The 13,478-nt window shown below is 34.9% G+C and overlaps 1 protein-coding gene across 4 annotated transcripts in view; it reads right to left on the bottom strand.

Moving 5' to 3' along the window:
- The window catches only part of GRIK2 (glutamate ionotropic receptor kainate type subunit 2), a 354,225-nt gene that overhangs the window by 73,685 nt on the left and 267,062 nt on the right, over positions 1 to 13,478 (bottom strand). For all 4 annotated transcript variants that reach the window (XM_068184149.1, XM_068184151.1, XM_068184150.1 and 1 more), the window contains one exon: positions 10,218 to 10,435. In XM_068184149.1, the coding sequence (XP_068040250.1) occupies positions 10,218 to 10,435 (218 nt within the window). The remainder of the gene's footprint in view (positions 1 to 10,217; positions 10,436 to 13,478) is intronic.

Below are 13,478 nucleotides of genomic sequence, written 5' to 3'. Positions count from 1 at the left end.
ATTAAGGATCTTTAATACATTAAATACAAGTTCAATTAATGCATGGACAAACAAAAAGGCCTAAAAAGAAAAAAAGCTTGCATAATTACATAATTATTACCATAGATCTATTGCAAAAAGGATGGCTTAATCAATCTCAACAAGCACTGTTTGGAGAAATTAATAAATCTGGAGAAGAAATTCATCAGCATAATAAGACTTTAGGTGATGTCTGGGGCAATTCTGGCACTGAAAATATTTCTGTACACAAAGCAATGCTAATGTACGTGGGCAACACCTCAGTACTATGATATATATAAATTGACAGGCAGAACTAAGAGTTCACTTCTGCTAATGAATGGAGGATTTCAGGATGTTTCAGTGGGCAGAAATTCAATGGTGAAGGTTGCTCATATGGCAGGGTCCAACAAAAAGAAATAGCTGAACCAAGGGACAGTTCACTCCTCAGAATTGCTTCTGAATCACATTCCCAGGATGAGTCATAGATCAAATCTGGCAAACTTTACATGGCTACTTGGTGACAGATCTATTTGCTTTGAACAGCAAGGCAAAATTTTTTAGGCTCTGATAGTTAAAAATGTTCAGATGTACTCTGAATTTCCTAAACAAACACTGTCTCTGAATTATGTCTTTCATACAGAATGCTGTTTGGAGCTAAAGGTTTCTCTGTGATCTGGTTCAGTTCCCTTTCTCACCTTGCTCAAGATCTAAAGACAAACATAAAGGGGAAAAAAGCTGAAAAGAGAAGAAAAAAAGAGAAGTTTTCTCACCCTGCCTCCTGGGGAAAACAGCGGGAGGAGAGAAAGGTGATAAGGAGAGAGAGCAATTAGGTTATGCATTTCTGAGGAAAAAGCCTTGCAACTAAACTTATGATGAGAAGCCAGAGATCAGTAACTCTCTTACAACTGATCCTATCAGCAGCATCATTACAGGCCCTGAAAAGGCCAGAAAGTGGAGAGCATCAGGTAAGGGAAAGGAAGCAAAATGGGTTACCAGTTAAGACAAAAATCTACATTAGTACATAAAGAAAACGTACATTGTAAGTATCAGCAATTTCAGTGTTGTTGATTTATTTCATTATCACACTTTCAAATGTGGATTCCAGTGGCTTTCACATTTAGCAGGGTGATATGAGACTGCCCTGCCATATAATGACATTCTGCTCCACTCCCATCAGTTCTAGCTTTCTAGCAGCTAGAGTAGTTTTCTTCAAAACTGAAAAATAAAAATGCAACAACAAAAATGTTCATTTGCAGCTGGATGAGATAGCTGGGTTGACTTGCCACAGGCCTAAGGCATGTGGAGCCAGCAGTGCTTGAGGCTGAAGGCAAGAGAAGAGGTTGGACAACTTGGAGTTGGACTGGCTTAAAACAAAACAAAATAAAAAAAGCTATTGAGAAAAGCAATTTACAGCAATTAGTGGTGATTAAACTCCATCTGACTTCAAAGAAAAGCAAATGGTATTTTGGGATGCATTAGGTAAAGCATTGCTAGCAGGTTGAAGGAGGTGATCCTGACTCTGGAGTGCTGTGACCAGTTCTGGGCTTCTCAGTACAAGAGAGACAGGATGCTGCTGGAACAAATCCAGAGGAGGGCTAAGAAGATAAGCAAGGGCCTGGAGTATCTCTCTTATGAGTGGGGCTGAGGGAGCTGGGCCTGTTTGGCCTCGTGAAGAGATAAATGAGATGGGACAACATCAATGTGAATAAGTATCTGAAGAGGGAATGTCAAGAGGATGGAGCCAGGCTTTGCTCACTGCTGCCCAGCAATAGCACAAGAGGCAGTGGGCAGAAACAGGTGCACAGAAAGCTCAATCTGAATATGAGGAAAAATTTATTTACTGTGTGAATGAGTGAGCACTGGAATAGGTTGTCCAGAGAGGTTGTAGAGTCTCCCTCACTGGAAGTATTCAAGAACTGTTTGGACACAATTCCATGCAACGGAATGACCCTGTTTTAGGCGGGGAGGTTGGACCAGGTGGCCCACTACAGTCCCTTCTAACCTTACCCATTTTGTGATTCTGTGATTGTTGTCTTCTGTGGCATCACTGTATATTCTCCAAAAAAAAAAAAAAAAAAAAAAAAAAAAAAAAAGAGGCAGAGTGGGTTTCTCTTAACTACAAAGTGATTTTTTAAATGTCTAGATTATTACATCCCTATGAAATATCTACATTTGATAAAAATTCTTGTCTTTTGCTGATAAATAATCCTGACACAATTTCAGACTCAAACTGTGGTTTGGGTAACATATGCATATCAGGCTTGACTTTCTAAGGTGAAATGTAAAGTTGTTATTTTTTTACCCAGCCTGGGCTCTGATTTCATATATCCTATATTTCTATCCAACTGGAAATTAGATCTCGCTATATTTTATCATACCTTATACACTGAGAAAGATCGATTTTATTCAGATTGTGTCCACCAAGTACCTACAGTATGGATTATTAATGCATATGCACTGATTAATGCATATTGTTGGATGCAATTTTCAAAAATAATGCAAATGCCAATCTCTTGTTTGTATGTTTATTTTGCCTCTGTATTATAGTCATACTCTGAAATACTTATGGGATCATAAAGTAGCCCACCTGAGAGTTCAATGGGGAGACCAGCACAATGCTTTTTCCCTTCTGAAGACTTTTGGTAATGCAGAAACTGATACTGAGTTATAGAAATATTTAATTGATTCAAAGAGAAACTAGAATTTTCATAATGCCAACTTTTTATTTATTTTCGATATCTCTCTTAGACTTCCTTTCAAAAATAACTAGTGGGAACCCAAATCATCTTAATGATTTTTTTCAATATTTTAATTATTGTGAACGTCTACTCTTGTTTTCACTGAAAAGTTATACTTTTTTTTCCTTGAGACAACATCAAAAGGCATTTCTACATGTTTCAACTATTTTTAAGAGCTGTAGCCTGAGATAAATGTAAATGATAAACATGAATCCTATATTTTTTAAGTATAAACAAATGTTATCCAGCAGTTTATTAAGATTACTTACTGCCTGGATATATAGAATAATATTTGTAGAAATCAAGAGTTGACTAGTCACGTTCACCTTTTTAGTCCTTACTGATGGGTATAATAAATGAGAAACAGAGAAAGGAGAAAGGGAAGGGGAAAGTCATGGGTGGGGGACAAACATGAGAGTGAAAAGATAGTGAATTTCTGTTGCACTCCATCTATTTTTAGTTTCATGACACAGCACTGAGATGCAACACAAAGCCAAACATCTGCTCTTATTTAGTGTAGGAATAATAATCACTCTAGGGCTCAAGACAGCATAAAACCATTGTCCCCATACATAACAGTTACTTGGAATGAAGCACTTTCTGTGAATTTGTTCTGCTTTCTGCCTTAAAATTCAAAACAAAGACAGCTCCCCCTATAGAACTTAATGGTATCAAATTTATTGTAATTTCTCCTATATAGAATTCAAATTAACTGCTCTGTTTCTTATAGTCTGTGTTAATGTATCATATAACCTACCTATCATTGTCTAACTTCCCTGATCTTTTGCAAAAATAAGTAGAACTCGGTGAGGCAGAGATGCTTTAAGATCTCTGGACAAAGCCTGTACCTCACTCTCACAGGCTCTGATATTGCAGATTTAGTTGCTATAACTGTATGGAGTGGCTACAGACCTTGTTTTAGAGATTTACAACTTTATCTGCTTTTTTTTTTTTTTTTTTTTTTTTTTTTTTTTTTTTTTTTACAGTAAAAGAAGTAATGGTTAACTAAGTAGTGTTCTTGCAAAGAGGGAACCATGGCAAAGAGGAAATGATGCATTTCAGCTGTAGGTTTTTCCAGCAGTTAGGTCCAAATCAGCATAATCAAAAAAAGAAAAAAATATTTACATGTTATTTATATTCAATTCCCTTTTTAGCGAAATCTACCACATGTTTTTTTATGCAAGAACAAGTCTGTATTTGTTACATCAAAATGCAACTTTTCTCTAAAGTGAAATATTAAATGAAACTGAACATGTATCTGTTGCCTATTATTTTTTATGCATTATCAAAATTAGTACATGGAAGCTGTGACTGAAACTATTGTTTTCCATTACTCACTGTCAGTTACTGAATATTTGAGAAACTCATGGGCAGCACTTTTCTCATCTTTGACTTGCAGCAATTGCATCAAATAATTAACACACACTGCCAAACTTCATGGTGTTTTATTTGAAGCGTTAAGCTGAAGGTTCTCTGTGTGTATATACCCATGTGTTTGTACTGCATCTTTTACTTGTTGAATAAATAAATATAATTTTTCTATTACAGTGTTCAAACCCAGACTTGAAAATCCCACTGAAGTACTAGCTTTCTGTGCATCAATGCCAACCTCACACATGACAAATGAATGACATTAATACCTTTATTCTTGCTGCTGTTTTTCTGTTTATGTGGCATCTACAACATGTTTATGTCAGAGAATCTGTCATTCATACTCCAGTTGCAAGCAGCGGGAAAATTCCCCTATAACTCCTTCCTTCAGCTTTAAGAGACTGTTTCTGAGACTTTGTAATATATAGGTTGAGCTTAATGCCATTTCTTTTAACAACAGGCTGAGAATGTGGAAGGGGAAGATAAACAAAAAGTGCTGAACTGTTGCTTCTCTAAGTTTTCTCAGAGAGGTGGCAACAAAATGGCAAGGGTAAAATGTGAGGGCATGGGGGAAAAGGAAAATGGCTAAAAAGGATGAGCAACATGTCTCTTTACAGAGAGAAAGCAGTGCAGGAAGAAATTAAATATATTGTAGAAAAGTAGAGCTGGAGTATAAAACTTGATCCTATAGGGAAGAAAGGGAAGGGAAGGGAAGGGAAGGGAAGGGAAGGGAAGGGAAGGGAAGGGAAGGGAAGGGAAGGGAAGGGAAGGGAAGGGAAGGGAAGGGAAGGGAAGGGAAGGGAAGGGAAGGGAAGGGAAGGGAAGGGAAGGGAAGGGAAGGGAAGGGAAGGGAAGGGAAGGGAAGGGAAGGGAAGGGAAGGGAAGGGAAGAGAAGGGAAGGGAAGGGAAGGGAAGAGAAGGGAAGGGAAGGGAAGGGAAAGGAAGGGAAGGGACAAGAGAAGGGAAGGGACAAAAGAAGGGAAGGGACAAAAGAAGGGAAGGGACAAAAGAAGAGACCAGCAAATGTAATTGGTAAACAGAATAGTCACTTTACCAGATAATTCTAAGGTATGTGAGTCAGATTTCCTGAATTAGTCCCCTGTCTGCCTTTCACCAAGTGATCTTGAAAGAGACACAATCCCATGTAGTGCCTCAGCTTCCTTATCAACAAAACTAGAATATAAAAAACATGTCCCACAGAGAGCTAAGACCTTTTATTTGGGATAAAGGAGTAATGACACTAATTTACTGCTATTAGAGAATGAAAAAGTACTTTGGTCTTTACTATTTGGTATGCAGATGCCTAGTAACCATAAGTAAGAAAACTTCCATTGTACCTGATACTGTAAAAACCTAGAAAGAAAGAAATTTGGACATTGAAAGTGACAGATATGAAAAATTATAGGAGAAACAAAACCACTTGACAGCTTCACAAGAAATATCTTAACATTGTGGACCTCATATGTGCATATTTTTATGTGTGTGAGGATGGAGAAGTGTGGTGCAAATAGAAGCTGGGTAGAATTAATATTGTTCTTCCGAATTTCAGAATTGTTATTCAGCAAGAAAACCAAGTGAGAAACACAAACTGAGAGACCACAGAAATCAGAGGCAATGAAAAATCTGAATCTTTTTTCATCCAAGAACAGTTAGTGTGAGATCACTAACTTTCATAAAAATAATATATACTTTTTATTTTATTCCAAAAAAGAAAAAAAAAAAACAGGTTTTTGAAATTTGAAAGTGGTCAATAGTGACAAAAGCAGCCAAGAGAAACGAAGAGAATTTCGTAACTAAGAAAACATCCATAATTTGAGAAACATCAAAGTATGTATTGATAATGGACACTCCTAGCCTAAAAGCAGATAAGGCTTAGAACTTTCTTTCACATATCAGTCCAATTCTTGGACAATACTGAGGTTTTTCTTATTATTCACAATGAATTAGCTGAGCAGACCCACCAGGCACATAATGGACTTGTAAAATTATTTCCTTTCCATGCTCAGACCAGATAAGCAGATCTTAAGAGGGGAGAGCATTGAAATTTTCCTTTGCTTTCTGGTTTCTGAAAGAATTGTAATTCATGCTTCTCAGACCATGAGGAGGCATGAGATGAAGGACCTAGTAAAAGCTTGAAGATAACATTCTCCTTTTTCATCAAACCTATTTCACAAGGATATTTGAGTCACAAGAGTAGCAGCATTTTCAATATATATCCCATGTGGTCTCCAAGATTTTACCTTCAGGAGGTTTTTATCCAGCAGTTAGCTTATTTGTCTGATGCCCGTTTTGGTTCCCCTTCATAATAGGTTCTGATTTTTTAGCACCACAAAGAAAATAATTCAATGGACTGCTATATAGCTAATTTATGAAGAAATTACTGTCAGTCTTGTGGGCAGCAACCAAGTCTTACTGTCATTGGAACTAATAACTATTACCAAGATATGATAATTTCATTTAACATTAGCAAACCATCTGGTGCCTTTATATCTTGTTGCAACACAGTGCCACTGTTTTACTCCATCCACTCTCATTAAAACAAGACAAAAGCAGCTAAGGATAAACATACACACAGATGATAAATTTATCCTCTCAATTATCTTTGTGAAACCCCTACCCCCAGAACTCATACCCTCTTTGATTTTTGAAGTACAAGAATACTACTAAAATCTAATCTGATCTCCTGTATAATGAAGGCGATCTCTTTCATCAAGTAACCTCTAAATCAAACGAACAACATGCTTGTGCTATGCTGTATCTATCTTCCTCATAATGGCTGCCTTTGATGGATGAATCCAACCCACTCCTAGATAAGTTATACCAGTGGTTAATGACTCTCACTCTTAAAAATATGTACCTTATTTCCAGTCTGAATTTCCCTAACTTCAGCTATGAAACATTGGATCTCATTATGCCTTTTTCTGCTAGATTAGTGAGTCATCTACTGTCAAAAGTCTCATTCCCATTAGGGCATTTGCAAACCATGATCAAGTCACCTCTTAACCTTCTCTTCAGCAGATTAAACAGACAGATCTTTAGCCTCTAACTACAATACTTATTTTCAGACCTAGAGTCACTCTTTCACCTTTAATGAACACTTTCCAATTTTAAGCATATTTTCAAAGTGTGACGACCAGAACAGGACAAAAAAGTTCATTAGTATTTTCCATAATGCCATACAAAGTGGCACTTCCTATTTGATATTCAGTTATCTATATATCAGAGAATATAATATATACCATTTAAAACTGTTTTATCAGAGTCGTGTTCTTAAGCACTTTTTGTATTTTTTAGCATTCTCTATGAGATATTCAATTATAGCAGAATCTTGTAATACAATATCACTTAAAGTGTTATTTTAAAATATTTTCTTGCATTTTCATATTTTTACATAAAAGGAAATTACATTCCTGAAGTAATTAGCTGTAGCTGACTAGAAGTATGTTTTGAAAACACGCAAATGCAGATATACTATGTTGACCAAAATTATAGTACTCTATTTTCTGATAACTCCATATCATTAGGGAAAAATACCTAATTTTACCAGGAAGTTCATGATTAAAGACTGTATATATATATATATACACATATATATATACACACACATATATATATGTATGTATATATATATATATATATATGTATATATGTATATATGTATATATATATGTGTATATATATATGTGTGTGTGTGTGTGTGTGTGTGTGTGTGTGCGTGCATGTGAGTGTGTGTGTGTTTTTTGGTTTATCTTTCATGGAATACATATGTAATTAACCTACATGGCATCTCTAGTGAATGGCATTTACATCAAGAAAACCCTAATGTTCTCCTGGAGATTACTTCAAACACTGAATGAATCAAATGGGATTGTATAGTTTTCATTTACTTTCCTATTTGGGCATGATTTTCATTTATTGATAATCTGCAAGAATAGATGTAGCTACATCTAATGCTTAAGTTTAAATTAATTTCATTAGGTAAATAATATCCATTAATAATAAAAAATATTAATAGAAGTAGCAAATAATATAAATTAATTTTCTACCAGATGAGATAGTAAACAACAGAAAAATATTTCAAATCAGTTGCTTCCAAGTTGGAACAGCCCTTAGTTATTGCTTCAGTTTCATGACATGAAACACTTGCTAATAATGATCTCTTCACAAAAAAATCCAGAAAATACATGTTTTCAATAGAATAAAGCTTAATTTGACCTAAAATTTATCAGCTGAATAAATAAATCCTATGTTTTCTTATGATTTTTCTTTTTTACTCATAGTGAAGGAGGAAAAATCATTAATGGAAAAAAAGTAATGCTAAATGATGTGATCTGACATCCTAAATCTGTTGTGTTTACGTCTGGGGTCATTTCAACTGCAGATAAAAATCTTCAATGAAGGATGTGAAAATGCTATTTCATTATATATAAGGCCTCTTTAGTTCTTGGATAGAATACATTAGATAATCACAAAATATATCCAGACAAACGTAAACAAAAGAACAAAAGAGAGCAGAAAGGAATAATTGTGCAGAAAAGGGAGTACTATATTAACATGCAGAGGGAAAAAAGTCCACAGAAAGAGGAATAGTCTCTTTGCACTTATAAATTTAGAAAATGCACACTAGAAATATTAAAAAAAAAATAGTTAATCAGAAAATTAAGGGTGAGAAGGAAAACTAAAAATTTAAAGTTGCTTCCTAATATTTCTACAGTGTCCACAGTTTGAATCTGAAATAGAATTAGATCAAAATTTTCTCTCATACTAAAATTAAGTTATAGCCCTATAGTGCTTTCTAATAGTTCAGTAAATACCTTGTTTTATTTATGTCTCAAGAAGACAAAAATAATTTTGACTCTTTAAAAAAACTCATTCTTTAAACTTTCAGTGTTGTTGCTTTTAACTGCTTCACGTATTTTTCTGACATGAAGAGATCTCTAACTGATTAGTTACTTCTATCCATTTCACCAGCTCCTTTTCCGATGAGTATTCTGAGGAGAGTATTCAGAACATTCCCTATGCATGCTTTAAGTTAAGCAGCCTGGAACATTCTGAGATATTGGAGTTGAATGATTTTTATTTCCAAGCAGAACCTGAAAGCATTAGAAATTATTTATGTTTTAAATTAAAACTATTTGTACATTTTGATTGGGTACAAGGTCTATGGTCATAAGATTAAATAGAGATTATTTAGCCTTGATATGTAAACGAATCTTGTGCTCTCTGAATTTCATGAGAGAAACTGAGCACACAGTCTTCAATTTCTGTACCAGTTTAAAACCTGCCTTGGTACTCAGTTCGTTGATTACAAATGCCAATGTGACAGACAACTCAGAGCTTTAGGTGATAGCATAACAATTCTTAAAACTAGCCTATATTAGCCAAAAAGTCTTCAGAAAGATCCGGCAAATATTGTTAAATACCTCTCTGGAAGATCTGAGACACCTCTGTGCTATCCAACATCAGGAATTAGAGAACAAACCATCTTCTCTCCCTTCATAAATATTTATCACTAATTTCAGTCTGCTTAAATGCCCGATGAATCTAGACAATAAATATTTTCCTCTAATTCAGTATCTCACTTCACTCTATTTCAAATTGAATTATCTTAGTAGCAGGTCAAGAGGAACAGAAAAATTGGGATAATCTGAGCTTTTTACATGGACCCAAAATTTCATTTAAAGTTTCTCAAAATTATGAAGTCCAAAAAGTTTTCCTCAGTAGAGCCACTAATATCCTTATTGTTTCTTCAGTAAATACTACAATTAGGTATAATGCTGCTGAATTAAAGCTAACTTTTAATATCACAAAGCTTATTCATGTATGCAGCTATAGAAGATCTGAGCAAAGTATTCAGGTTTCTTCATGTACTTCACTACTATAAATTCAATTCATTAAAAGAAAAACATCAAAAAAACTTCTTTCTTTTCTATGAGAGATTTTTCATTTTATTCCTTTGTTATCTTTTTGATTTAAAAAAAAAAGGAAGATTTCCACTTGTTTTTGACAGCATCAGGAATTGTACTAGTTGCCCTGAGGGGCAAGGTGCAAAAGCTTTCCCCCCAAAATCAGGATATAACATCTTCTCAAACAGAATATAAAACTTACCTTGAAAAAAGTCATGGTTGCTCCATCTTCAACTGCCCCATACTCTATCTTTGTCTGCTTGGCCAAGTCGTCAGCAGAATCAATAGGGGACTCCATACGTTCCACTGTCAGAAAGGCGGCTAGGTTAGCAGTGTACGAGGAAATGATGATAAGTGTGAAAAACCACCAAATGCCTCCCACTATCCTGGTGGAGAGGGCTTTAGGCATGAGCTCAGAACCTAACAAAAACCAGGGGAGAAAGGTGAAAAGGATGCACAGAAAACAATTAATAAGTGTTCAGCACTTTTACCACAGTGGGGAAATGGAATCACTGTGCAAAAAATCTTTAAGCTACAGGTTTAGATGTACTGCTTGTACAAACACACACAACTGAAATGCAAAATAACTCGTTAAATTTATAAAGACAGGTCTTTTTGGAGCTGTGGGAATCAAAATATAGTAATGGGAGATTCAGTGATCAGTGCCATTTTAAAATTTCTAAACACATATATAAAAATACCAATACGAAAAAAGTAGTTACCTATATTTGCTTTCCAGAAAAAATAAGCAATTGATAAAGGTACCAGATGTGAAATAAAGAGTTTCATATCTGAAAAACAAAATCCTAAATCTATTATAAATATGCTTTTGAGTTTTGTCATTTGCATTGCTGTAAAGGATAGTTTATTAAATGTTGAGGTAAAAAAATTAACATCTCCCATCTCTATGTTTAGCCCCACAATTTCATATAAATACAGGTGGCTATGCTACACATTTCAATTTAATAGAATAGCAATAAAAATTTTAGACTTCTATGCATAAACCTGATAAAGATAGATTAAAATGCATTGCTGGAGTTGCCTGCTCATGGCACTAAAGAATGGAGGGGGAGACAGACACTGTATAGTAATCTGCATAATTTTTAATGCAAATTTAGAGCCTAATGAGACAAATTGAAGCACATAAACTCCTCTTGTGTCTAATTACTAAAAATAGGAATAAATTAAATTCACTGTAATATGCAAATATTTATTATAAATGAGCATGTATGGATTTTTTTCCATAATGTTATAATTGAATGAAATGAAACTTCTAATGATGTCAAATAAACAATTTCAAGCTCCATTTTAAGAACTTTGCGTAAGATCTTTTAGAAATATCTGGAAACTTGTTTTCAAGGAAACAGTTTCATCATATCCACTATACAATTGTACCAAAACAGCCCCTTTTTGTTAATTGGTTTCTATGTTTGCTCTTATATCTCCTGGGTAAAATGGAATGAAGGCAAGATGGACTATTTTGTTCCTGTTAAATTTTAGTGCTTATATTGAATTAGTTAAGGAACTGGTCCAGCAAGGTAACACATCTTCATATAGGTGAAAGATTATGTCAAACTTCCAAACTCAATGTGGAAAAAAAGAACAGAAGGACTGGGGAGGGAGGGAGGAAGAAAACAAAATAAAAGGAAAAAAGAAGTGGTATCATAACTGGACTACTGTATTCAAAAACAGCCCATCTTACCCTGCAGTTCATCTTACCCTTGCTGTTTCAAACAAAAAAGGCTGACAGACTTGGACATGACAGCCAACTCCAGCGCCAGACTCTGCCTAGAATTCTGCAAGGGAAAAAGTAGAAAAGTACCTGTCTGATAGAGTTGCTCCTAGGCCCTGTTAATCAGACACTTAGACACCATAACACTAAGAGATTTCCCAACAAGCCCATTATCATTAACTCTTTTTAATTGCTCTCATTTCATTTTAAAAACCAACACCAGTAAAGTCAGACAGGACTGGAAAGAAAAGAAGAGTGGAGACATTTGCCACAGTTACCCCAGTTGCCACAAGCTCGTACCTTACCATGGACTGAAACCAAGCGCCACCTGGGCCCATGAAACAGAGCCTGGTCAGGGGCTGACTGTCATGTACCCAAGGTAACGTCATGTCCAGCACTACATCCCACAGTTTCCTGGGAGCGAGAGGTGCCAGCAAGACATGTATGAGTTTCCTCTATCATGTATCCTCCAGCACTAGGCAAATCTTTTGTAAAGAAGGAGCACTTCATACATTGATATGACTATGGCCCAAGCATTTCTATATTGTTTCTCGTGAAGCTATTGCTATTAGGTGAGAACTTCCATACTTGTCTGAAAGCCTAGTTTTAGATGACTTTAGGTATTTGAGATTTTTTTTTTAAACAATCATCAAAATCAAGACTGATACTGCATCCTTGAAAAGATGCCTTTAAGGTTTATTAAAGGATGAACTGAGTAAAGGTGAAACAATATAAGGCAAGGACAGAGGGTCAGCCTTAATTCTGAAAAACTAGTTTTCCTTCAAGGAAAACTATTATCCTCCAAAGATATCTTTTAAAATGAAAGTTGTTTTTTTTTTTTTTCTTATTTTGATTCTCAAAAACAATGTTTAGATGTTATGGGCTAAAATGCCTTTTTCTTGCAAAAAGATGATACAAAAATCTAAATTGCTTTTTCCATCATAGAAGCATAAAGCCACATAAGAAATAAAACTCAGCATTGATAGAGAAGCTGACAATCCTGAGAACTGTGAACGGAATTTAAAATACCTTCTTTCATTCAGCATCCCTTTTTTTTTGATATCTTCCTTCATCATTATCTTACAAACATGTATTTGGCAATTGTGTTTCAACTATATAATTTCTTGACATGTATATTGACAACCTAGTTGATAGTAAACACTTAGCCGACTATAGAAGCATTTTTATTTCTGATTTGAAAACCTGATTTCTTTTTACCCATTAATTTATGTTTTTCTGAGCACAGTACTCTTCTTGCTGAGGCATTAGAGACTTTTTAAGCCTACCAACCTGATATATGACAGAATATTTACTGCAGTTACAGGAAAGCTTCATGAAATCATTTGATGAGTTAAAACCAGGATTTATGTATAGCTGGTGTACTTATAATGGAAAGTTTTAAAAATAATTGCTCAGCTATATCCATTAAAACAACTCTACCAATATGCACTTGTTCCTGCCAACATTTTCTAAGGTTTTTGGGGGGGATATGCAATGGTTATTTTTCCAGAAAGAAAAACCATTCCTTTTAATGGTTCTTTAATAGGACTAACAATCTTTTGTATTACATGAAACTGCTCAGTGAAATGTCAGAGCAAAAAATGAACCTCAGCTATTCAAATGTGTCTGATATTATATGACTGTCCGCAAATCCTTATGGAAAAGGGCAATAAAATGGTGATATATTTTTAACGATCTATATATTTGGTATGCTTTCAAAATAAGAGGAAT

The sequence above is a fragment of the Anomalospiza imberbis genome, chromosome 3, assembly GCF_031753505.1.
Source record: "Anomalospiza imberbis isolate Cuckoo-Finch-1a 21T00152 chromosome 3, ASM3175350v1, whole genome shotgun sequence".
NCBI classification, from domain to species: domain Eukaryota; kingdom Metazoa; phylum Chordata; class Aves; order Passeriformes; family Viduidae; genus Anomalospiza; species Anomalospiza imberbis.
Note: the sequence above shows the minus strand (reverse complement) of the source record. Positions and strands in the feature narration are given on the sequence as shown.